Source organism: Aulonocara stuartgranti (assembly GCF_965226115.1).
Source record: "Aulonocara stuartgranti genome assembly, chromosome: 7".
Taxonomy (NCBI): domain Eukaryota; kingdom Metazoa; phylum Chordata; class Actinopteri; order Cichliformes; family Cichlidae; genus Aulonocara; species Aulonocara stuartgranti.
Window position 1 is genome coordinate 4269936 of NC_138945.1, and position 27055 is coordinate 4296990.

At 41.3% G+C, this 27055-nt stretch overlaps 2 protein-coding genes across 2 annotated transcripts; both read right to left on the minus strand.

The window, feature by feature from the left end:
- Nucleotides 1-42: 42 nt before the first annotated feature.
- On the minus strand, nucleotides 43-12185 carry arpin (actin related protein 2/3 complex inhibitor). Its single transcript, XM_082542600.1, has 6 exons — nucleotides 11953-12185; nucleotides 7680-7760; nucleotides 7373-7500; nucleotides 6752-6958; nucleotides 3888-4051; nucleotides 43-1191 (listed from the first exon to the last, which is right to left on the minus strand). The coding sequence occupies exons 1-6, from the start codon at nucleotides 12042-12044 to the stop codon at nucleotides 1183-1185; spliced, it is 681 nt and encodes a 226-aa protein (XP_082398726.1). The 5' UTR covers nucleotides 12045-12185; the 3' UTR covers nucleotides 43-1182.
- A 1817-nt stretch (nucleotides 12186-14002) lies between these two features.
- fam169b (family with sequence similarity 169 member B) lies at nucleotides 14003-26892 on the minus strand. Its single transcript, XM_082541970.1, has 9 exons — nucleotides 26721-26892; nucleotides 24775-24905; nucleotides 22428-22530; nucleotides 22260-22345; nucleotides 21463-21613; nucleotides 20743-20925; nucleotides 17481-17606; nucleotides 17295-17365; nucleotides 14003-14495 (listed from the first exon to the last, which is right to left on the minus strand). Exons 2-9 carry the CDS (start codon nucleotides 24898-24900, stop codon nucleotides 14130-14132), a joined length of 1212 nt encoding a protein of 403 aa, XP_082398096.1. The 5' UTR covers nucleotides 24901-24905; nucleotides 26721-26892; the 3' UTR covers nucleotides 14003-14129.
- Nucleotides 26893-27055: the final 163 nt, after the last annotated feature.

Here is a 27055-nt window from a genome sequence, read left to right on the forward strand (position 1 = left end):
AGATCCCCACCTTAAAATTTGACACAAAAACAAAGCGCAATCGTCATTTAACACACATTCATTGGTTTTATTCAAAGCACAAAGTCATATTGTCCTTTAGCTCAACCACGAAGGAGTATTAGAGCCACATTAAGAAAAAAAGAAATTAGCGTTCATTTTGAGATTAAAGTCAGAACTTGTAGATGAAACTCAAAATGCTAGTTTGAGAATAAAGTTGAAATGTGAAGATTACAATTGTTGTTTAAAGCCAAACAACTGCCACGGCTCCTGCAACCTCTGCAAAATGCCTCGCGTAGACGATTTAGTGAAACAACTCGATCAGCTGTCTCATCGTGATATGACATCCATCTTTATTGCATAGCCATCGGTATCCTTGCATGCGTCCACTGCCAGACATTGGTTCCGGTTTGTTTTTTTAACTTCTGATCAGCTGCAGATTTCTGCACCATCTCTTCAGTGTTTTTTAATTATCACCGCTCCGTGTTTATGAGCTAAAAGACAAATAACTTAACGCAAGACATTTTTAATTTCCACATTTCTTTCCTTTATTCTCAAAATATTATTTAAACTTTAATCTTAAAATTTTGTTTTTATTCTTAAATTGATCAATAATTTTTTTTCTTAACGTGGCCCAAATAGGTCCTTGTATTCAAAGCCAAAAAGCACTTAAAAAAAAGCCAGTTGAGAAAAACAGGTTTGCAATTTGAGGGCTCTCCACTTGTGTAGCATGCTGCATCTTTATTTAGAAAACCATAATGCTCAAGCCTGTGCTCTTTAATACTGCACACTGGCTGCACTTTAATATAACAGATGGTTGGAAACATCATGTCTATAAAATTCATAAAAGTTAAACAAAAATAATTTGTAAAATCGTCACATGAAAGTCACTTTTTTCTCAGTTAAAATTAGAATAAGAATTTGTGATATTACAAACTTCATTACTACCATGAATTCTTTGCAGGCCTCCATATTCAAAAACATGAACATGCAGGTTGACTCATGTAAATGTGGTGAAGCATACAAGAGAAGAGCACAGTTTCCAAGACAGCTAGTCCCATACTGTAGAGGTGACGCGAGGTTTCCAGCCCTACGGCAACATATGCAAGATATAATAGTCAAAGTTCAGTCCATGCTGGAGATTGGATCGGGGCCCTGAGTTCAGACTGGTGGGAAACAGTTTTCTCAATCATCCTGTGGATAAAACAAAGCAGGGGCAGTGAGTGCTTTCTGGTTTCTGTTTGTCTAAAGCTTCGATTATGTTCTGAATAACAGCCGCAGAAGGTTTTTGCTGTCCATTTCACGCCAGGCCAAATCATAGCTCGTTTTCCAGATCACACTATAAAAAGGTGGAGTTCCCCCATGCAGGCCTGATAGCTTGTGCAACTCACTGCATTTCTCTCACTTCCTTAAATAACTGATGTTATGAGTCCACAAAGCAAAGTTCTTGCAGGAAATCCTCGGCACAAAATTCTTGCTCTCCAGAAGGTCTTTTATACGTCTCATAAATTTTAGCAGGAAATATTGTTTGAAACCTTTAATCAAAGTCTGAGGCAGTAAAGAGGATTTGCACAGGTCAGGTTGAGCAACAGCCTGTCTGGTTCTGTTTGTACTAAAAAGTCAAGAAGGAAGTCAAGAAGCTAAATATGCATCTGATTTAAAAGGGGAAAACCTGTTCTATCATTAAAGAACTCGTGGTCTTAACGTCCACCAGGTCACCGGTGACCCGTTAACAACCTGTTTTTAACTCTAATTTCAAAAATCAAAATAAACCCTGACCCTCGTGTCTGACCCACGTCAACAACGAGCAAAGTAACTGCTGAAGTATATCGACCGTATGTGCCAAAAGCCAGACTATTAATACTAGTTTTCCACCAGTGCGGTGCTAAAAGCTGGCTACAGTCAGCGACACAAAATTAAGGGACTCAAACCGCTGACCTCAGTGGTGATGGGAGAGGCAACCGCAAGAGAGGAGCCCTACAGATTCTTTCCGACATAACTTTGTTCTCATGGAAATTGCTTTAACGTTTTCGGTGTAACACTGAGTAACATGTGGGTCCAAAACCTGCTGACTGCTCCTCAACAGTTACTGAAACACAGCTAGCTTTGATTCAGAGGCTAGTAGAGCTTCTGTCATGTTGAAGCCGGTGATCCAGCTGCTGTGAGGCTGCCAGTGGAAACTGAGGGGCTGGCCAGATTTCTTTCTTCTCACATATTCATTCAGGAAGGCACCTAACTCAGGTCTACCTCAACAACTCTATGGATATCGAGCCATCTGCGATAGAGTCATGGGTTACTCATACACTAGTCTATAAGCGAGAGGTCTACAGTGTTGTAACAATCTGAAGTTAATTACTACTGCACATCATCTTAAAGCTTGATCAGATACACATGCAAACAGCGTTTATTCAGAGTCCAGTTGTGACACCTGTTGGCAGCGATACAAACTGCATTTCGCTATCTGCATACACTTTAGTATAATAGATTCAAAGGGCATCACCTACTGATGAGGCCAGTCTAAGGATGCTAGTGACACTTCAAAGTTGGATGCAGTGAGTCCAGGGAGGATGAGTATCAGATCTTTCCAGCCCCTCAGTTTTCACCACCAGCAGCACATAAAGTCTATGAAGCTCTGATGCACACACAGACCTGTCAAACCTCCAAACAGTCTTTTGTTTTTTTCCCCTTACATCCCTCGTCTGTGATGGCCTTCGATAGCTACACCAATATTCAATTCAATTTTATTCATACAGCACCAAATCACAACAACAGTCCCCTCAAGTAGCTTTATATTGTAAGGTCGACCCTACAATGATAAATACAGAGAAAAACCATCAGTTATATGACCCCCTATGAGCAAGCACATTGGCAACAATGGGAAGGAAAAACTCCTTTTAACAGGAAGAAGGTGTGTAATCAATGCACTACGATGTCTAAGAATATACAGTATTCATCTGTGAATCATCTGACCTGTAATTTCCAGCTAATTTCCTATAATTTAGTTAAAAATCAGCTTGCATTTGGCTGTACAATATCTCATAAATTCATACACAATGCATTACAAACAGAGGAAAATGAGTCTTTGCAGCTGCAGTAACTCGACCTTTTTGTCACAAGAACTTTCTTCCAGTAATTAAAAAGTAAGTAAATTGGATAGATCATAAAAGCAAACAATCCTGAGCACGTAGCACCTTAGCCTGCCAGCACCGCCCCCAAGGTTGCAAACTTTTTGCGAATGAGTCACATTGAACAGAGTAGAATAAATCTCCTGGAAGTTAAGTTAACCCCACGGCGAACAGATCCTGGTCACTGGGAAGTTTGTGCAGTGGAAAAATGGCTTATGTTACATGGTGGGCTGTGGAATTAGGCAGAAATATGTTTGTTAGTATAACTGCTGCACGACTGAAATTTTTAATAACGTTGGTATTTGAGAGCATGATATCATTTCCACTGCAGCTGAAAAAATGATTGTTTGAGGAAAGCCACAAAGCTCAGCCTTAGCTGCATTCCAGCCAGACCAGATCCTAATGCTCGCCCGCATCAGCTGACGGCTCACCTCATGCCCTGGGTAATTGTCATACAGGGCAATCAATTCAAGCTACTTCAGCCTTCCTGCAGTGGCTGCACATCTGCAATCAACTTTACAACGTACCCCCGCTCCTCCTTCACGTTGTCTCCGACTCCATGTCACGCCTGTTGTCAGAGATACCTGATCTGTTCTTGCGAGGGCCTTGGCGGCTGCTCTTTATTTTGAGTTCGTTTTCAGGAAATTAAAAGAAACTCTTTCAGGAATTTGTAAGAAAAGGAAAAATAAATGACAAACCACCGATCTGGGCTACATCCCTGATATTATGTGAGTCATTTCATTTGTTTAGAGATTTGGTCCTCACCCATTCGTCCTCCTCTGCTCCCTCGCCTCTTCCTCCAGGCTGCCGAGTGCTGCTGGTGTCTGATTTGTTGGCCATTATTTTGTCTGTCCATGAAGCTCCAGCCTTATCGTCTCCAGCAAAGTTACACTTGGTCACTGTGCCGCCATCAATTCTGGCCAAAGAGACTGGAATTTGAAGAAGGTAATGAAGTTATTTACGCATGACACAAAACAAAGAAGTACGTAAGGTTTTTAAAGGCATTTATAGAACTTAAACGAAGTGAGCTACCAACTTTGAATTCTACTCTTTAAGCTTTATCACCTCTGTAAGGATATGCCAACTTGATTATTAACCGTTCACTGACTTTGATAGAGAAGAAATCTGAAAAATCTGAGAAAGTTTTCAAAACTTTGAATGTCAGATTCATGTTTAAGTTCTAACTCTACACAGAATTAAGAAAGCAACAAGATGGAGACATCTGATAATAAATGTTCAAATATCCATCACATCTGAATAAATCCAGGCTAAAAACCAAAGGACAGGTATTGATATCAGTCTAAACCAGAGGTCGGCAACCTGCATGCGGCTCTTTAGTCTTTATACTGCGGCTCCGCCTGGTTTGGGGAAATAAATTACAAGTATTTAGCTAAAGTGTAATTTATTTCCAATTAGTTTTTAAAAGTCAGGTCAAGGCTCCAAAAGCACAAAGGCGATATGAGGGTGGTGGCTCACAACAGTTTTTGTTTGCTACATGGATCATTTTAGTTCAGCTGGGTGTCTTTCCTTTTGTTATCAAAGGAGCTTGCAAAGAAGAGCGTCTGGACTTCTTTAACTTGCTTGAAGACGTTTCACCTCTCATCCGAGAAGCTTCTTCAAGTCTAAGGTCAAATGGTGGGGAGTCCCAGATTTAAACCTAGTGGGAGTATCCCCCCAAAAAGGGGGATGGAGATGAAGCATCGCTGAATATGTTTCCAAACCAACTTCATTCTAAGCCAAAGACTAGAAAATATGGTGAAGCATATCTGCCCTTTGGCTTCACCTGCACAAGTACTGAGGTAGGTCTCCCCTGCACAATTGGTTTTTCCTTCGTCGGGAGCAGCGCTGGGCTGTTCAAATCACGGACTAACAGGATCCCACAGTTGTTTATGTTTTTAAACCCATTTTGCACAGAGAGGCATTTTTTGAAAAATGTATTGATAGCAATGTTGAATATTATTACACATGAAAAAAAAAAAACTACATGTAAAATAATCACACCATGACGCCTCTGCCTTTGTAAATGGAGGGACAGTAACTGCATGTGTGTAAAACCTGCAGATAGTCAGATTAACAGTATTTTGTCTCCATCTGCTATTCTGCAATTCATCTCATGTAAAAAACTAACGTGTGCACAGCTGATGTGAACAAAGGCACATACCTTTGACTTTTCGTGACCAACTCTGTATTCCTCGTCCACACGTAAACGGAAAAAAGGAGTTTTAAAAGTTTTCAGTGATTCGAAACGGCGTTTACATGGACTGCGTTTTCAAAAATACCCGTGTAGGTGTGGACGCAGCGTAAAAGAGTTAGTAGCTTATTTTCTTACTACCTGTAATTTACTGCAGATTACTTGTATTTGCTTAATTGTTTACTAAATGTTTGAGGTGTGAAATTAACCGCAATGGAGCAAAATATGTGCACGCGGGGGGGGCAACATTTTTCTTGTAAAACAAAGAGGGCCCAGCAAAAAAAGTTTGGGAACCACTGTGTTAACCGACAGTTGCAGTCTTAAGGATTCTTTACATTTACAGCTCAATGTGACATACAGGGTGTCTCCAGGTACAATTAACTGAAGCATGATGTGAAATTTAGGACTAAACTTGTCATGGAAGCAGACAAACCAGAAATATACTTATTTAACCAAGTGAACACATGCATGCCACTTCAAAATGAACAGTAAAGTAAAATGAAAGCATTTGGTTAGGCTTAAAAACTCCAACTGTGTTAACTTAACTGATAAAGATAGACAAAGGCAGACAGCCTTGACCCAAACCTCCTGGCCGTAGGCTGTGAGAACATGTGGTTTTTGGCTTTGCTCTCCCAAGTCTTGGCAATCGGGAAAGAAAAAATAATAATCACATAATAACTAGAGCTATTCCAAAATAAACCAATTTCTCTTTCTGCAGAGAAATACAACCCGATGTTCATTTTTGTCCTAAACGATGTCCCCTCGTCCCAGTTTTGAAACACATGGAGCATGTTGCTTTGTATTTCCAGGCACCAGTTTCAACAAGTATTATTCGTTTTTCTTCTAACCGTTTCTTTAAGCTAGTGAGCAAGCTGGTGGAAATCTGAATCAAATTAAAGACTGTGAAGCTCTGAAGTGTCTTTTATATTATTTCATCTGCCTTTACAAAAGGATTAGATACACAGAGGAAAAGGTCTCAAAGCATGTGATGACAAAAGAAGGCAAACCTTGAACCTTTAAATCATGCATCCACACAATGTCTGCAGTTCATCAGTGACAGAACAGAGTTTACTAAAGCATACCACAGAAGGTGTAAATCAGAAGCTACCCCTTCCTGTTTTACAACTCCAGATGCAGATTCAAGTTCATATACAAGTCAGACAATAGTTACACAAACAAAGAAGACGACTGCTTATAAGCAGCTTTAGGTGTAGACAGTTAAGCAGTGATTCATTTCTATTAACTTGTATTTTTTACTACACTGACTAGCAGTTTACAGCATAAACAGACCCTTTGCTGGGCCGATGTCACCAAACTCAGACCCAACCCTAACTGCAGACAGCACAGACGGTGTACATGGATGTTAAGATCTTAGGCAGGACAATTCACAGAAAGGCTCTACAGGCAAGTAAATAACAAACATCAAGTTCAGACTCACATACGAAAGGACTGTTTCCTCTAGTCTTCAAGCGTACATCCTGTCCTGTTTCCAGGTCCGTTTTTTCCATGTCTGCCTCCGGATACCAAAAGGCCCAGGTCCCAGCGGGTCTGTGCTTCTCAGTTATCTTCATTAGCTCGGCTTTGTTCACCGCGGCTGACAGCTGCTCCTCAGACAAACGGTCCGACTCCCCTTTAGCTTCTACCTCTGTAAAGACGGAAAACACAATGAAGCCAAGTAAATGAAGGGAATTAAGAGCTCCGCACCCACGAGGCTTTTTCTTGTTACATATCAGTGGCGTATTTAAGAAACAGAGCTAGCATTAGCATGCAATCATCGCTGCTTGCCTTCCTGTAAAAGTCGCTGCATGAAGTTGGTGAATTGTAGGACAGGGTTAGACTTTTCAGGTTTGCATGCTGCACTACTGATCTGTTCTACTTCAGACCTCAACAAAAAAGTATTTATTACATCTCATCAATCAGACTGAGGAACTGAACTGCAGCTAGTTCTCGTCATACAAATAAATGGAGATTTCTAGAGTTTGCACCTGACCGCACCTCATGTCTTGCTCGGCCTATTCTGACACTGCACAGCCAGCAGATCCAACTCCAGTGTACTCACTGTAGGAGGACATGAGGAAACCAGTGTTGACCTTTTTGGTGTCACTGAAGTTGGGCTCCACTTCCTTTCCACTGGCATCAAACTTCCGCTGATGGATGCGGCTCGGTTGGATGTACAGCACGTAGAAACTGTGAAAGGATGAATAAATACCTTCCAGTGGTTTTCAGCTTTACTTATTTCTGCTTATTATCACCAATGCCTGCTCCTCGAATAGTGACCTGAAAACCCTCACAGTCTTTTTACAATTATTTGCATCTACTGAGAAGAAGGCGTCATGCTGGGCTCTTATAACCGATGGTTTTATTACTGTACCTTTTGATTGTTGCTGTCAGTGATTGCATGTCTGGAAACATCGAGCAGCTTCCCTTCTAAAAGCACTCCAGGGCCACTGTGTAGAAAAACAATAATGAGTATCTAAATGTGTACTGGCGAAATAAAGTGCTGTTTTATTGGGACTGAGTGCTGAATAGGGACTCAGTTAAACGCAGAACTAGAACTGCAGGGAGGATGATTCATAGCACACATAAATCCTACAGAATAAAGGCATTCAAACGTTTTTCAGAACAAACCAATGCAGTAAAAGTTCGACTGTGCTCTGAAACCCAAACTCACCATTTCCATTTGCTTTAGTCACATGACAGTAGTTTTGTTACTGGATCTAGCAAAGACCACGAACTGGCAGCTCGTCCACACACTGTGATCAAAGTTACATCACTTTACATCCAGCCAGCAGCAGGCAAGCAAAATGAAGGGGAAGTCTTAGCCCAGCATGTCTAAAGTCCCTGAATTTTACCACATGTTAGCTGTTATATCAAAACCTCAGGGGATCAGTCTGCAAGCTTGCTGTAGGCAGACAATATGTGCAGTTCCCAATATTACATTTTTCCCCTACTGGCCTCCAGCACCAGCAGTTTTACTGGCCACATACTGTAATATCTACTCAGAGTCATATAACTCTTTCCTAGTCTTACCGACTGAGTTTAGAATTACAAAGGAATAGAGCCTGACTGATTACCGGTAGACTCACTCACTTCCTTTAAAGTGAAAATATTGTCAGCAAGAAGAAAAAATGGCTTCTTAGATAAAATAAAAATAACTGAAAAAGTATATAGAACATAGAACGTATGTAGAACAAGTATAGAGAGCAGTGTTGGGACTAAGGCGTTATTAAGTAACGCATTACAGTAACTACGTTATTATTGTGGTAACGAGCACGGTAACTAGTTATTATGCCAAAACCGGGAACGCGTTACTCGTTACTGGGATTTAGGTAGGCTCGTTATTCGTTACTTCGTGTGGTGGCTATTGTTATGGTTCAAAAATATTGGAGATGGACACCAGAGGAAAAACCCACAATAACAACACTGGTCCGGTCGGGTTGAGTCAAACGATGATTTAATGATCACACACGTGGGAGATGGACACTGTATGCAGACAGTCTCAGATCTCATCTCAAAAAACACATTTCCATAGTTTTATGAAATCAGGGTATTAGAACGCCCCCTCATGCGTAGTGACAGGTGTAATACAATCAATGTTGACAATTTTATTTAACACAAAGAATAACATTGTCTCCTTCCCGAGGGCAGACGCTAACTGCCCCCCTTCTCCTGGAACCGTCTGTACCCTGCTGAGACACAACATGGCAGCTACAAGGACTCTTTCATTTATTAAGACCATCAGTGTGTATTGCTCTAAATCAAGTATATAATATTAAATGAATATTGCTGGATCAGCTACTTCTACTTAAAACATATTAAAACATGACTAAGCACAAAATCACCAAGAATGACATCTTATAAGTGCTGTGTAAGCGCGTGCGGCCTTCCAAGCTCAAAGCCTTTGCCCTCCATAGATCAGCCAGACTCGCGCTGGCTGTAGCTTTTAACCTAACTAATAATGGCATATTAAAATATTAAATGATAATGAGAAAAACATCCCCTCCTTATTCTACACTATCGCGGAGCTTCCACAGATTCAGTAACATTAGCAAGTGATGGAGGCCAGCAGGTGGATGAAGGAAAAGGCAGGCAAGAGGAGAGACCCGAGGCGCCGGGCCGAGTGTCAGGTGAACTGAACTTCAGGTAAGAAGTTATGACCTGCAGTCTCTCTGGGTCAGATATGAACCAAGTTTAGGTGGAGTTTATTTTCGTTATGCTGACTTTTTCGTACTTCGTGCTAGCTAGCATGACGGAGTTTATACAGCTGGGTGGGTGCTATGATGTTACTGATGTTGAACTTTATTTTGTTCATAAGGTTAATTATTAGAGTTTCCAACCGTCCCGTAAAAAACGGAATCGTCTCGTATTCAGAGAAAATATTACGCGTTTCTTATTGAGCTGAAAAGGAACATTTTGTCCTGGACTTCAGCTACAATGAAAAAGACACAAAGCTGGAGTTATTCTGTGTTTACGATGCACAGCTGCCTCTTCTACTCTCATCCTCTCCCCCCCCCTCTCCTGTATCTACTCAATCATGAAACTGATCAATGATCAGCTGATTGGCTTTTCTCTCTTGTTTGTTTATAGACCACTTTGCGCCAGAAAGAGGAAACCAGCGGATGTCGCGGTAAACAACAGCAGCACGTTTAAGTTTAATAAGCTGCTGTTAGAATATATTTAATATTAATTTCTAGTATCAGCTGATGTTTGCTGGAGCCACAGCTGTAAACCTGCTGGTCATGATATCGGTTTGAATATGTGATGAGAGTGAAACATGAAGATGAAACCAGGAGATGTCCTTACTGAATCATCAGAGATGGGCAGGTGATGGAGAAACAGGTTTACCTTTTAGGTGACATTAATGAGTTGAAGGAAAGTTATCAACTGTTTCTGAGAGACAAATAACACCAGGATCCTTTTCTAAGCAGCTGACAGCTGGTAACTGTGCAGGGGCGGGTCTAGCAAAGTGTTGCCAGGGGGCAGGTAGGGCATTAACAGGGAGAGGGGGGCACAAAGAAATACTTTTCTTTCTTATTCTCATTTAAAATATCTAGCTTTTAAAAAATAATTATCTGAATCTTGCAACAAACAATTGATAGATTGATGCATATATACCATCAGAACAGTGAACATCACTGTCAGAACAGTGTTTGTTTTCATTCAAAGGCTTTATGATTTTTACTATAATGGCAGCTGGTCTCTAGTCAAAATGCCCAGGACGATTTTTTGTCCCAGTCCAGCCCTGTATGCAGCTCATCTGCAGTCTGGTGTTACCTACATCTTCCTATTCAGAAGGCAGAATTTCCGAGTTCTGAGTACAATCGAAAGCACCACGACTGCAGTTTTTTTGTTGGATGTAAAAAGCAGGCTAGGATAGAATCAGGTGTGGGATTTCTCTCGTGGAAATGTGCACATTATTTTTTCCTTTCTATTGGTAGGTGGCACAGTGCACTTGTGGCAAGTAAGCAAGCTAGAAGACTGGCAAAGCTATGGAAGCAACACATTAACAAGAGAATTCTGAGTAAAACCAAAGTTACTTTCCCTAGTAACTAGTTACTCTGAAAGTAACAAGTAACTTGAAGTAACCGAGTTACTTTTGATAGAAGTAACTAGTAATGTAACTAAGTTACTAATTTAAAGTAACTTACCCAACACTGATAGAGAGCATTTTATTGATGCATTCCCTCTTAGTTATGTTAATAACATACTAAGATATATTAACATGTTAATAACATACTAGAATTCCACGTGAAAGTTTCAAATTTCTTTGATGCTCTGTACCTCACATTAGAGCAAATATTTCCCAGATAATTACATCAAAATGCTGAAAAAGGCCCAAACGGGGTCAAGAGGTTCAGTCCAGTGACCCCTATTAGCCTGGCTTTGTTATAGTCAGGCCCCACGGTCCGGGCTCATCCAAAAAAGACACCGTGACCCTCAGTGGAATTATTAGTTTCTTTCTAACTATAAGTAAAAGGAAGCAATACAGTTTTGTAATAAAAAAAAAGTGAAACATCTAAACTGATGTTAAGTCACTCCAGTATTAAACCATGTTAGCTGTTTGGTTAACAGCTTAGTGTCTCTTTGAAGCTACAACGCAGTCACTTATCAGGCGGTGCGGCTAGCTTTGAAGCATGCTTTTCCTTGAAAAATGCAAAACAAATAGAAAAGCGTTGAGGAGGAGTTCACACTTGTGGCCCCAGCTGCTCTAGTGTGTGATGAGTTTGTTAATTCACTTCTGCACCTTGAGAAAATGCCTCGTGTTAGTTCTACAATGTCATCTAAAGCACTTTGATTATCGCAGCTACAATTTTACCATGAGTGAAATGATCTGTTTTTGTACCACGTTGCAAACGTGTTTTTTTTTTTTTCGTTTATGTTGAACACGGGAGTCAATACTGTGTCAGCCTCTAGTGGCCACAACAGGAAGTGCAGCCAGGGCGCTCTGATACTGCTGGTCGTACATCCACCTACACTGCGCTGTGCTGCATATACCCGACATAATTTCATTTTTAAAATGTTTTGAACAGTGTACAACTCACAGATCTGCTCTCTGGGAACACCGAGGGATTTATTGACGGAGTCTGGTGCTGCCCCCTCACAGGGGAAACACTGTAGCGTGTGAACGCGAGCACATACCTCTCAAACGCAGAGGGACACCACGCACGGTCAAACTTTTCACTGTGGACCGGCTTGTTCTGCAGAGACGTGTTGTGATAAATGCGACTCATCTTTCATAAAATCGTAACTTTTCCCTTCCCTCAGATTTTTCCTTTTTCCGGACTTCCTGTTCGTCCCTGAATGAGAGGTGCGCTCGGTTTTCTACACAGCAGACGCCGGCGGGTAATAGTGCAGAAGAGAATGCGTGCGGTGAGAGTGGACGGACAGCCCGGACTCTTCTCATTTATGCAGAAATTGCCTGCAGATCACCTAGGGGGCGCATGATGGCCCTCATTGAACAGCAGTGAATGCAGCGCAAGTACATGTAGTTTTTTTCTTTTTCATTACTAATTAGGCGCTAATTAGTATTCTTAATGTTTGTTAAAGTTGTTTCTCGTGCGGTCTTTAGTGAGGGGATCATCCTCTGAGAAATACCAGTATCTGAACAGGGACTCAAACCAGCAACCTGCAGGTACAGCTTGTATTTTCAGGTGTCTGCACACACAGCAAGTCCAGATTTACGCTTTATTTCTACACAAAAAGCTTTTACAAGTATCTGCTGATTATTGTCAGAACTGTTGATTTTACACGTTAAATGCAAGCATTGTGCAAACTGTTGCACCATTTCTGAACACCAGAACTACAAAGTTAGCAATGATTCAAGGGTTTGTACTCTCATTCCAGCACATTTATTCTTAGGAGGTGAAAGGAAAACTTGCACTCATAATCCAACAAGAATACAAACACACATAGATTTTTATTTAATCCCACTCTGGGGGAAATTCATTTATTACACCAGCACGAGGGAAAGGAACAAAAAGTGAATTAGAGATATATTAGAAAAATAAAAAACCAAGAAGAAACACAATGAGAACAGTGTACAAAAAAGCCGAAATACTATGTATATAGATGGTTGCTTTAAACAAGGCAAGGCAAGGCAAGGCAAGTTTATTTGTATAGCACAATTCAACAACAAGGTGATTCAAAGTGCTTTACAGAGACATTAGAAACAAGAACAAATAAAAAGCATGATTTAAAATTGATTAAAACAAGCAAACAAACTAACTAACTAATTAACAAACAAACAAACAAACAAACAAACAAACAAACAAACAACAGTATATAAAACCAAAACAGATAAAATCAGAACAGTAGATAAAATCAGTAGTTAAATGTAAGTTTTGAAATTTAAGCTTAAAGTGTGGATTTGGTGCTTTATTCAAATGCAGCTGAGAACAGGTGAGTCTTCAACCTGGATTTAAATAAACTGAGTGTTTCAGCTGATCTGAGGCTTTCTGGGAGTTTGTTCCAGATATAAGGAGCATAAAAGCTGAATGCAGCTTCTCCGTGTCTGGTTCTGACTCTGGGAACTGATAAAAGACCGGATCCAGATGACCTGAGGGATCTGGATGGTTCATACTGGGTCAGGAGGTCATTGATGTATTTTGGTCCTAAACCATTCAGAGCTTTATAGGCCAGCATCAGAACTTTGAAGTCTATCCTCTGACGGACAATACACCAAGATTTTTTCTTTTTATATGTACCTAAAGTGCAGTGGGCGAGATGATAATACATCTGTAGTTTTAAACAATTTTTCCTCCGTGAGCACATCAGGAGCAACTCAGGGTTTGGGATACTTTGGCATGCAGACTGGAGCAGTCAAGGACCAAACCACCAACCGTCCAATGAGTCGACGGGTTGCTCTATCTCCTAATCCACACCAAGCCTCAGAAGCTGTGGTTTTTTTATGTGATTAGTGCAGAAAAAACTATATTGTAGCTCTTTATTGATTGATCCTGTGCATTAATAGTTAAGCATAATAATCTGAGGTCACCGTATGAACCCCAACCTTGCATCTAAAATGGGTTGAAATGCTGTGCAAGTTGTACCCACGGAGCAAATGCATATGCTATACTCTAATAATAATCTGTGTGGATGTATTTATGTTTGAAGGCAAAAATCAATAACTCAGACACATGGTTCTTATTTAGCACAAACACTATTAAGTAGCCACAAAGAAACACGATACTACAAAGACACACAAAAAGGTTTATTGTGCATGTTTAGGTACATGCAGTCTGCTGTTCATTCAAAACTCACTTTGATTTGATGGAAAGAACACAAAGTCACCTAAATGAATGTGGATATGGTTTCGGTTAAGTGTCCGAACATTCTCTGCGGGCTCTGCTGCTGAATGCAGTCTTTGTGTGTACATGTTTCAACTCACTTCTGGCTCGTTTGGGAATTTTCTGCATGTCCTCTGGTTCCTGTCTGTGGTGCTTTGTAGATTTGGAAGCCTTGGATTTCAAAGCCTGTGCTGTGTTTAGGAGCCGGGTGGGAGGTCCAGATTGCACATGGATAGTTTGGGCTGCAGGGCTACATCCTGTTCCAGGGAGCTCGCTGCTCAGGGACCATCTTCCTTGGCTTGGCTCACATGATTTAAATTGCTGTTCAGCAGAGTCCAACACCACTGCGGTGTTTACACCAGTGCTTCCCAGTGTGCCCAGGTCCAGTATACAAGTCTGCATGGAGATAAACAGAATTGGATAAATTATTGCTGCTTACACAAAATAGCTACAGGAGACATTAAAAAAAAAAAAACTACAAAGAGTCACAACATGAGAACAAAAATCCACAAACCCTCTGAAGTGGGTGAGAAACATTCTCGGGGGGCATGAACGTCAATACAAAATCTCACGAAAGCATTTTCTGTGCCACAATTTGATGTGTGGTTTACACAAGTTTGAAGCTTATGGTGTGAACCTCCTACTGCTGGTAACTCTCACTCTGTTATTGACATATATGCTGGTCTCTATAAAGTTACATTGTAAGAGAAGATAAAATAGATAGCAGGACTCTCATATGGACGTCGTATAATACCAGATAATAATAATGTCATCTCACAGCATATGGTAAGATTATTGGGAGGAACATAGCATTTGTTCCTAGAGCAAGAACATGGTATGATATCATCTCGAAGAATCATACGCGGCCCTGATTGTCAATGCAAAATATCATAAAATCATTTTCTGAGCCATGAGCTGGTAGCTTGTTTGACGTTTAATATCTCAAATGTGCCAAAAGAGATGCAGGGCTTTTAGCCAGCAAGCATCTGGCCCTGTAGCAGTGACAGGACGTGGCATTGGTGGTTCAGTGGTAGATGCAGGAGACGCAGGGCCAATTCCCGGCCAATGCGCTGCTACTTTTTAACAGAATCAGGTAAAGGAAAAAAGTGTGCAAATTTACACACTCAGCCGTACTGGAACTCATTTCACTGCACTGTGTTGAACATGCCAGTTCTTGATACATGCAATCTCAAAGCATATTACATATTTGGGTCAAGAGCTGACAGACAAAAAGGTGAAAACCCACAAGTCTATGTCTGGTTTCACATTGTTTAAAGTCTGAAGGTCTGGGATTAGTCACTCTGCTTTCATAGTGCCACCAAGTGACTCAGTGTGATTCTCCTCACTGACACTTGCACATAATTCAGTTTCAGATCAATCTATAAAAGCACTGAAAGCTTTGAAATATTAATAATCTTGATTTCATCTCAAGTGATCAGTACAGTCGATGACATTCATCCTCTGGTGACTGTGAAAGTAGAAAAGTCAGAGGCTTGTTTTCACATCCTCTTCTGTTTAAAGCAGTAGGTCTGAGAGCGGTCCCCAAAATAACTGTGCTTCCGTTGTTAAAGCCAGACGCGCTATTTTAGCCTTCTAGTGAGGCTCAGTGGTAGAACAAAGCGCCTCACAGTATTGTGAGGTGAAACCCAACAATTCCTCAGAGAGCAAGAACATGTAGCACCTAAATCTAAACGTGAGGCCATACAGATCATAACAAGTCCAAAATCAATCATAAAGTCAAGCACTCGATACACTAAACTGCAACAATTACAAAATCTCATGGAATCGTTTTCTAAGTGTACCGTGTGATGTTTCGTGTCCATGAGGGTCTGCTTGGATCCCCGTTGGGCAGAGAGATGGAAATTTGTCATCAGAGACTCTTTCACGGAGACATTACAACGCACAAACTATGCAAGCACCCTTCAGGTGGACTCCATGGAAGTGTAACAGGAATGACTACGAGTCCCAAATGTCTGCAGCTGTCGACACACCAGAATATTATTCTGGTCATACCAAATCAGTAGTGGGTCATCATTGCTGCAAATTACAACATTTCTCTGGGAAACTAATTAGACATTAAGATCTCCTTAGCAACACTAGAATAGTCAGTAAAACAGGTAAATTCACTGTTAATAAAACTATAAAATATCAAACTAAGCCTTACTGGACGTATTTACTTTCATCCATTCATTTTCAAAACTATAAACCTCAGAGGAGCCTCGAACAGCCATCAGCTGAAATTAAAGTTTTCAATGAAAACGCCGGCTTCAACAAGCTCTTGATATAGCCATGAACAGTGTTGGTCAAGTTACTTGAAAAAAGTAATCAGTAACTAATTACTGATTACTTCCCCAAAAAAGTAATCCTGTTACTTTACTGATTACTTATTTTAAGAACCATGTGTCTGAGTTACAAGTAACGCGTTACTGTGGGCAGTACTGATCTCTGGCCATGAATGTGAAGTGTGTGACGAGTAGCTGTTTCAGTCTAAGTTGGCTGAAGATGTTTTTCAGTGTAATCGTGGAGAAACTGAGGCCATGTCCACACTAATAAGTTTTGGTTTGAAAACGCATCATTTTGGCCTTTCGTCCACACTGAGACGGCGTTTTCGGTCAAGGAAAACGCAGCGTTTTGAAAACGCTCTCCAAAGCGGATACATTTGGGAAAATGTTTTCGCGTCGCAGTGTTGACAGCGAACTTGGAGCCTTTTCGAAAACGATGACGATGCATGTTAGTCATGTGATGCAGTCATGTGACCAATTAAACTAAGATAGCAGAGGGCATTATACAGCAGTTGTTTTGCTTGCGCTCAATTTTGACAGCCCTATTAAAGGTTAATATCAGTCTGTACGTGCTCCAGAGAGCTTTTCTTCAAATTCTTTAATTCTCACTCTCTTTTACAACTTTGTACTTTTGTGTTACTCGCAGCAATAACTCCGTCTCATTGTTGGTCCATTTAAAAAACTCGGTGCTTTTCCTCAACGTTTTGCTGCAACGTTTCAAAGAGCTGAAAAGTAAATAAACAGCAGATGGATTTAAGGCAGGTCGAATCGTCTTGCGTATCACGCATGCGCAGTACTGAAACGCAAGCATTTCTGTGAAAACAAATGAAAACGATAGTGTGGAGGCGGAGCGTTTTCAGACGCCATTTTCAAATTCACCCAGGCTAGTGTGGACGTAGCCTGACATTCTTACCTTGTGAAAGGAGTCCTTGAGTGCATTTCTCTGTGTTTCTCCTGATATTGGGCTGCTCTCCTTATCAGTACCTAAAAGATGTGAGTCAGATAAGGACACATGCCGTCTTCAAGACATTCCCATGTTAGCAATTCAATATAAATCTGAAAATATTCTTAAACCCATAAAAAACAAACCAATGTTTACCGAGGCAGTAGCGTCCGAGCAGAATGTTAAGCCAGATGTTTCGTCGTTGAGTCCAGCCCCCTGGAGCTTCCACCTCGTACAGACGCTCTCGATACTGCTGGTGCTTCTGTAGGAACCTTTTGAACACTGAACACACAAACACATGTTTTGTTGTATTTCTGTTGGAGCATGGATAAGTCTGAGTGATTATATGAGTAGATAATGAGGCTGAATGCGCTTAGAAATCCAAGACAGCATTTTGTCCTGCAGATTTTTTCTTTGCAACCTGTAGGAACCATGTTTTTAAGGCTTCACCACGGGATGGAAGCTTTGCCCTGTTGTCTACTTTGGGTATAAAATCATTTAATGATCTATTCTAAGGGCATTTTCTCTTCCTTTGAACAACTTGAACAATGAAACCCACTTTTTTGGGTACCCACAGGTCTGTAGCTTTATTCGAGGGATGACACCTCATTTTCCCTCTCAGCCTTTAACCCCACTCATTGAGACTCTTTTGCGTCCACCTCCAAATTAAAACGGTGCTGCTTCATGCAGCTATGAAGAATCCTTTATCTCCGGAGTGTCCCAGTGTTAACTATTCAGTCGCTTTGGGAGCAGGACCTTGGTAAGGAAATCACCCAGGACTTTTGGGAGGATATACTCTTCCGGGTCCACTCGTCATCTATTAGTGCCGGGCATACACTGGTCCAGTGCAAAGTGCTGCACCACACCCACTGGTGAAAACTCGCACTTTCCAAAATCTACCCTGATGCTGATCCTGTCTGTGATAGATGCAAACAAGCCCACGCCTCACTGATGTTGTGGTCCTGTCCCTGCCTTACTAGAGGTACTTCAGGAGCACTTAGATCTAAATGTGTCGGTCTTTGCTGTGACACCTGGTGAGACTGCTTTGCTAGCGTTGACAGATTTCGTGGCTTTTTTAACTCTTTTGGCCAGATGTCTGATTTTGCTCCAGTGGAAGTCAGTCACCCTCCTCTCTCTGAGGCCTGGATTACAGGTGTTCTTTTTAGCAATGTGGAAACGGTAAAACATACTCTATGTGGGTCAACGGCAATATTTCTGAATTCATGGAAACCCTTTTTCAACAATGTAGAAACAGTGCAGTTGTCATGGTTGGCTGTGTGGCAGGCAGGCAAGCAGGAGTGGTGGACCCAAAATGCAGAACTCAGACACGGAAGTGGGACTTAAAGCGCAGCTTTATTGCTGGGAGAAACCTCGTACTAAATAAACTCACTAAAAGACAAACAAAGGTCATAACAGAGGAACTGAGGACTGAAACACTAAACTGGAGCAGGTGACTAAACACTAGAGACGCAAAATACACAGCTAGTTGAGAGTACAACGCGACACTGACACAGAGAAACACAGGGCTTAAATACACAGATGGCAGTAATCAAGGGATGAGAGACCGGAGGGGAACACACCTGGGAGAAATCACAGCTGACGAGACAGGGGAAACGTAAACTGAGCACACTCACATAAGACACAGACCTTCACAATAAAACAGGAAACTCAGACACAGGGAACCAGACAAGACGCTGAACTGAACAGACAGAATCAGAATCAGAAAGGGTTTTATTGCCAAATGTTGAGCAGGTTTACAACATTAGGAAATTGCTGCGGTGCTTCAGTGCAAACATACTGTCATACAGACAGATTCACAAACAGACGGGGTGACACCATAGACAGACAGAGATACAGACTCAGAGGCAGACCGAATATAACACATAGAACTCAAACAATAATCATCATCATAATAATAAACTAGAAAATGATAATAATAAACTTAAAGCGCTGGGTCACCGACCCAGGACCATGACAGCAGTTCTGTGATATACCACTGTGAATCTGGCTGTCCCTATTTTATTGTACTTGGTTCTATGCTACTCTACTGCTTTTATTTTGTTTTATTTTTGTTCACTCCTGACTTCTTTTGGTCATGAGGTACTCTATTATTATTCTGTTTTTTCTACCAAAGATAATCTTGAGTTGCTGTGGATATCCCGTACTGTCTCCACTCTGTGGTTTGCTGTGGGGACCGCGTTTATGACATGGTTAGGTTTCTTTTACATGTATAGCCACAATGTCACTTTGACCGGCACTTTTGGGCACAGCTAAGTCTTTTTTGTCTTTTTTACATGGTGTGCAATCACTCTGTTGTTGTACTGTAATTTGCTGTGATTCTGAAAAATAAAAAGAGTTTGGGAAAAAAAGGAATAAAAGAAAGCAGCAAAAGTCTGGGAAACAACGCTTTGCACACAATGAGCTTTGGAAAAATGGTCTATATCACCTTAATCTGGCACTTTAAAGGAGATCTGTGTAACCTTGTAAAAACCATTGTCATTAATCAGTGAAATGAAGCAATTAGTGAGTCTTCCCATGAGTGTTCAGGCTCTCTCTCCTTCAAAAAGGACGTTTTGGTCAGATTCAAGTGTTCCTTAAGTGTTCTTTCCAGCGCCTGACAATATCTTTAGTTCTGGACAGCAGTTTTTATCCCTGACCGAGCCTGAGCCCAGCCCTGCTTTCCTTTCCTGAGCTGCCGGACAGCTTGCCAGAACTTTCATGAGGCCAGCTAAAAAATCTGTTCTCCATGGTCTCCTCAGACTTTTCCAAACCCAAGTTTCTGCTTCTGTGAAGCTGCAAAACTTCAGCAAAACTCTTTGATACCAATCGGCTGTTTCAGGCGACCTCTGAGCCAACCATTCAGACTCCACATCCACAACCACTGCTGGGACCCAAGAGACACGATTATAACAGTTATGTGCCACTATACGCTTTAATATGGTGATTGTTACGGTCACCCGTGCTTAGCGCCAAGGTATAATAACAAAAACAGTAGAGTATCCTGACACCTGCCGGGCACATCTCACCAGGAGACACTCTGGGAAAAGCGACGACAAAAAACTTCAAATGAAACACTCATTGGTTGACCAAATGCCTTTCATTTAAATGAGGGGCTAAATCATCAAGTTCACCTCTGTTTCCAGTTACAGTCAGTGTCATCTTGGATTTCTGTGTGTTTCACTTGGGAAATGCAAATTCCACTATTAAAAAAAACCTATTACATTTTTTTGCGTCATGATGTACAGGTGTGTGATCAGCTTTTAGCTATAACTAGATCATTAGTGCGTGAGTCTACTGAACATTTCTATTGAACAAAAGCGAAGAAAACATGCAGTTCCTTGACCAGATACAGCAAACTGTCTGACAGAGACCTAAAGAAACAAGTATACAAACAGGTCAAAGAAGGACCCGAGCTGACCTGCAGCCATGCTGGGAGATAATGGAGAGCTGACTCCCAGAAACTCCTCCGTAGAGAAGGAGGAGCAGAAATCCTCCAGCATCTGAAGGCCGAAGCCTCTCCTCCTGCAGCTCCTCCTCACCAGCACAGTGTCCAGAACAGGCAGCAGGTAACAGCAGCTGCTCCAGCCGTCACACAGACTCCCTGAAACAGCAGAGGAGGACATGGATTGCATTTAAGAGGTGGATGTAGCTTCCAGGTCTGAAAAGCTAAGTCAGTGTAACTCCTTCAAATAGAAGGACAACAGAGGGTATGATTTATCCATAGAAAGAGATTTGTGAAGCTTCAAAGTGAACACCTTCCTAATAGTCATCTTGGCGTGATTAGTTAGGCCTGGATGTGATCAGAAAATTGAGGAATTGCTCGGTCCTGGAAGATCATCTGATGCAAATTCACATCCAACTCATCTATCTCATATAAGATATTTTAGATCATCCACACTTGCTGCACATCTGCAGGCCACTTTGCAGCCCGCCTCCACCCAGCTCCTAATTTCATGCTGTTTCTGACTTAATTAAAGTTTCAATCCGACTCAAGCCAGTCTTCTGCCCTTAACTTTGCAGCTTTCTTCACATTTGTCCAAACTCCTGCTGGACATACACAAAATATAAATCGCAACCTGCAGATGTGTATGTTCACTGATACCCTGTTTGCCAATCACTCTCATCCTCCTCTGCCCACCTTTGTGCTTCACGGTGTAAAAGCCGACCGCCTGGTTGTCTTTCCACAGCACTTTGCAGCTCTCTTTGGGAGGATGCAGGGAGAACAGTGAAGGCCTCTCCATTATCTGACTGAGCAGAAATACAATCACCCTCTCCATAACAGACTGGACCTGCGGACAACATGCAGAAGTTTCCAGACAGTCGGCTCTGGTAGATTAACGATTCAGCAAATCTTCATTTAGAAATTGATAGAACAGACTTTTTCTGTGAATTTACACCTGAAGCCTGTAAAACTATGGCAAGCTTCAAAAGCCAGTATAACATAGGTTCATGCGTTTTCCAGCTTCACACTCCACTGCACAGCTTGGTTGTATGTATTTATGGTTGTATTTATGTATGTCTTAAGACTTGAAAAAAAAGAAGGCAACTTGACTTCTTTAAGTTTGTTAAGACATTTCACCTCGAATTCAAGAGGCTTCTTCAGTTCTAAAAACAAATAGTGGACTGTGTCAGGTATTTTATTCCTAATGGGGGCTGTCACCTCTAGAGGTGGTCCTGAGGGTCGTTGACCACTATTTTTATCTTGCACGTCACCATATTGCTGAGTCTGAAGTACACTGAGATGACGTGGTTGGAGAAAATTCTCCCGAGTTTCTCCCGCAAACCCGCTGCATAAGCTGCTACCGACCACACCTACAATGCAATCTTGAGATGATTCTTGTCATGAGTAGACTGATTTATTCTCTCACTGTTCACACCTGTGTACGAGCCATGAAGTGACATAGTGTCTAGACAAATGTACTTTAACACAGTTACCGACACCAAACCACTTCTGGATTTGCTTGACGTTCGCAAGACGTCATCCAAAAGCCACCACTTCCCGTGCAGGTATAGGCTGACCACTGGAAGGTAACATCAGAGCAGAGAGCGTCAGTCTGTGTCTGAGGCTGGAACATCTCACAGAGCAGCGTGCTGAACCCAAACCTTGTGTTTGATCATCCGAAGGGTGCAGTGCCAGCACCGCGCAGGCAGGCTGGCCATCCTCAAACAGCTGCAGCTGGCTCACATTTGTTGCCGTTATTGCCACCTGAGCAGACAGGAAGATAACATCAAGCCAAATGTTGGTAAGGTGGTAAAAACACTTCCACCATAGTTCCCGTTCGAGAGTCACAGTAACCACACAGAGAGTTAATTCAGGGCATCTGCACGCCAAAACAAGTTAAGTTTAATGCTTTAAAAGATCTGTTGTGTATTTCAATACCAAAACATATGCATGATTAGGTGTTATTACATCCAACTCTGTTGTATTTATATAGCGCCAAATCACAACAGTCACCTCAAGGCGCTTCAAATTGTAAGGCAAAGACTCGACAATAATACAGAGAACAATGAGACGATCCCTTATGAGCATGCAGTTGGTGACAGAGGGAAGGAAAAACTCCCTTTTAACAGGAAGAAACCTACATCTACATAAGATTTCAAAGTTTACACTTACTAACTCAAAGTTTTGAGAAAATAACTTGAAATGTAGACGATAAAGTTACATTTCGAGTTACTAGGAGAACACAGTTAATGGATAATATGGATGCTAAAAGATTTTAGGCTCTTGATTTAAGAATGTGAAGCTGTTTATGGTTAGCTGAGATTTTTCTAGATTTTACTGTAGACTAAATAAACAAGTCCGTGTGAATAACTGCAAACATAATTTCATTTACAGCAGACCTTGAAGAATATACAGGGAGTGCAGAATTATTAGGCAAATGAGTATTTTGTCCACATCATCCTCTTCATGCATGTTGTCTTACTCCAAGCTGTACAGGCTCGAAAGCCTACTACCAATTAAGCATATTAGGTGATGTGCATCTCTGTAATGAGAAGGGGTGTGGTCTAATGACATCAACACCCTATATCAGGTGTGCATAATTATTAGGCAACGTCCTTTCCTTTGGCAAAATGGGTCAAAAGAAGGACTTGACAGGCTCAGAAAAGTCGAAAATAGTGAGATATCTTGCAGAGGGATGCAGCAGTCTCAAAATTGCAAAGCTTCTGAAGCGTGATCATCGAACAATCAAGCGTTTCATTCAAAATAGTCAACAGGGTCGCAAGAAGCGTGTGGAAAAACCAAGGCGCAAAATAACTGCCCATGAACTGAGAAAAGTCAAGCGTGCAGCTGCCAAGATGCCACTTGCCACCAGTTTGGTCATATTTCAGAGCTGCAACATCACTGGAGTGCCCAAAAGCACAAGGTGTGCAATACTCAGAGACATGGCCAAGGTAAGAAAGGCTGAAAGACGACCACCACTGAACAAGACACACAAGCTGAAACGTCAAGACTGGGCCAAGAAATATCTCAAGACTGGTTTTTCTAAGGTTTTATGGACTGATGAAATGAGAGTGAGTCTTGATGGGCCAGATGGATGGGCCCGTGGCTGGATTGGTAAAGGGCAGAGAGCTCCAGTCCCACTCAGACACCAGCAAGGTGGAGGTGCAGTACTGGTTTGGGCTGGTATCATCAAAGATGAGCTTGTGGGGCCTTTTCGGGTTGAGGATGGAGTCAAGCTCAACTCCCAGTCCTACTGCCAGTTTCTGGAAGACACCTTCTTCAAGCAGTGGTACAGGAAGAAGTCTGCATCCTTCAAGAAAAACATGATTTTCATGCAGGACAATGCTCCATCACACGCGTCCAAGTACTCCACAGCGTGGCTGGCAAGAAAGGGTATAAAAGAAGAAAAACTAATGACATGGCCTCCTTGTTCACCTGATCTGAACCCCATTGAGAACCTGTGGTCCATCATCAAATGTGAGATTTACAAGGAGGGAAAACAGTACACCTCTCTGAACAGTGTCTGGGAGGCTGTGGTTGCTGCTGCACGCAATGTTGATGGTGAACAGATCAGAACACTGACAGAATCCATGGATGGCAGGCTTTTGAGTGTCCTTGCAAAGAAAGGTGGCTATATTGGTCGCTGATTTGTTTTTGTTTTGTTTTTGAATGTCAGAAATGTATATTTGTGAATGTGGAGATGTTATATTGGTTTCACTGGTAAAAATAAATAATTGAAATGGGTATATATTTGTTTTTTGTTAAGTTGCCTAATAATTATGCACAGTAATAGTCACCTGCACACACAGATATCCCCCTAAAATAGCTAAAACTAAAAACTACTTCCAAAAACATTCAGCTTTGATATTAATGAGTTTTTTGGGTTCATTGAGAACATGGTTGTTGTTCAATAATAAAATTATTCCTCAAAAATACAACTTGCCTAATAATTCTGCACTCCCTGTATTATTTGCAATAATAATCAGTCACCCAAATGTGGTTAGGTACCTTTGAGGTCTGCGATGACTGAAACCACTCATTATCACAGGGGCTGGACTCCAGAGAGGACATGTACTGTTCAGACGCAGATGTCAGGTCATTGTGATCCACAGATGGCAGGTCTACAGGGTACATGGCCTCTTGGAGAGGATACAGATGTTTAAGATGTACTTACGCATTTACACAAGATACAAAAAATAGAAACAAAACGTGAGTCTTGACTTTATGGATCTGATTACATTAGTATTCTCCCGTGTGCGACCACCAGATCTTTAAAACGGTTAATCTTTAAAGCTGCGTCCCCTTCATTTGACACTGCAAATACACGAGAGAATGAATTATGAGTCCGCACAAGCTGTCCGGTCCTCCCGGTAAAATCGGCGCATAAGTTAATGCAACGGTCCCCAGTCCCCGGGCCACGGACCGGTACTGGCCCGTGAGTCGTTTGGTAGCGGGCCGCGAGAGTTGAGGCTCGAGTGTGAAATTTAGGGGTTTTATTTATTATTTATTTTTTATCGTTAACTTGGTTTCCCTGGGTCTTTTCCCATGTGTTATGAATAAATTTTCTTGTTTTCTGGTACCGGTACTGGTTTTATTTTGTTGGATTTATCCGCGACACCTTAAAGGCTGGTCCATGAAACTCTTGTCGGACATAGACCGGTCCGTGGCGCAATAAAGGTTGGGAACCGCAGGGTTACAGTTTTTTACAGACTTAGGTCACTTTTGCAAAACTCTTCACACAATCCTCCTAACTGACCGTCAGCTTGGCAAAGCAGTTCATTTCACATTCAAAATGCACTACAACTACCAAAACACTTCATTCAGGTCTCAAATAAACTCATTCTTCCAGAACACTAGCAAAGGTTGACAGCCGACAAACACACTTTGTCACCCACAAAACAATGACCTAAAAAACACTAACAACATGTAGCATTACACAGTGTTTACTTGTGTAAAACAAGGACACATCTCTGTTTATAATTTCAGTATATGTTACTGGAATGAATCAGACATCATGCAGAATTCGTTAATATTTGTTTATGTATTTTTATTTTTCTGCACTAAGTAATCCCAAAATACAAGAATTTGTATACACACCATCCACTGATACACATACAATAGTAATGCTAATCTACTCGGTCTTCTCCATTTGGCCACAGGTTCTCATCCACATCACATCTTATGTCATCTAGGGCAATACACCTAGGAAAGAATCTTCTGGCTGCCAGAATTGAAGGAGTTGAACAATTGAAGGAGTAACACCTGTGTAGATGTTCATCTACAATGAGAATCAGCTGTGGCTGGTTAAACTGCATTTTTAGATTTAAAATATGTTTCAATAAAATATTGTTGTTGAATTTTGCTGTCTTTTCAAGTTTTGCATTGTGTTATTGTTTTGGCCATAAGTTTAACAGTTTTGAAAACAGTATGTAAGCACATGCAAAATGTCCTGTACGTACAAAGATTTTTGGCAGTTGTTGTGTCTGAGTGAGAAGATAATTCATGAAATTTGAGAGATGTAGTCATTGAATGCATTTTGTGCCAAAACAATGATAACTGGTCCTCAGTTTAGCCCACATAGACTTCTGTTGTGCTCACTGTGTGAGGAGTTTTGCAAACGTGACCTAAGTATTGGGAAATGTGTCCTAGCGTCTGTAAAAAACTGTAATGCAGATTTCTGCTAAACAATCGGTTCACACAGCCAAATCAAACCAACTCATATCGGTGGATCTGAAGGAAACAAAATCAAAATGTAGCAGATAGCAACCTAAGAACTGTTTACTTCAATCGTTTCATAAAAAGGCTGCAAATGATCATACGCTGCTTGAGCTGCTTTTAATCTGAGTGCTGTAAACAGCTGTGTGAACCTTGAACTGCAACGCAAACAAGAACACGTCACGACAAAGGCTTCATAACAAACTCGAACATGAATTTATTTAATTTCGTTAACTTACTTTCTATGGACCGGATGAGCACATATTGCTTATCAGCAACGTCCCTACAGTCCCGAAATGTAACTTTGATGAGCCTACTCAACCACTAACATCTTCTTTTCTTTGGCCCGGAGCGTCATCCTCTGGTCACAGAGAGAGTTACAAAAATACACGCCATTGTTCGCGGTCTGACTCCATTAACCAATCACAGCAGAGTGTACCTTCGGCGATGACCCTTTGGGCGATGTAATTTAGCACTGGCATGGAATACAGGCATGACGGGAAATGCGCGTTGACGGTTTCAGAATAAAAGAACACGCTTTACCAAGCAAGCACAAAAGGACATTGTTTTTATT

Bases quoted from the DNA above. Each gene is read 5' to 3' on its own strand.
- arpin (XM_082542600.1), bottom strand. From the start codon at position 12,044: ATGAGTCGCATTTATCACAACACGTCTCTGCAGAACAAGCCGGTCCAC. The intron at 7,761-11,952 runs GTATGTGCTCGC...TTTTCTACACAG, and splicing joins TGTCCCTCTGCGTTTGAGAG to TGGCCCTGGAGTGCTTTTAG. The intron at 7,501-7,679 runs GTAATAAAACCA...ATCCTTTCACAG, and splicing joins AGCAACAATCAAAAGGTACA to TTTCTACGTGCTGTACATCC.
- fam169b (XM_082541970.1), bottom strand. From the start codon at position 24,900: ATGTACCCTGTAGACCTGCCATCTGTGGATCACAATGACCTGACATCT. The intron at 22,531-24,774 runs GTACCTAACCAC...CTGTCTGCTCAG, and splicing joins AGTCATCGCAGACCTCAAAG to GTGGCAATAACGGCAACAAA. The intron at 17,366-17,480 runs GTAAACATTGGT...CACATCTTTTAG, and splicing joins GCTCGGACGCTACTGCCTCG to GTACTGATAAGGAGAGCAGC.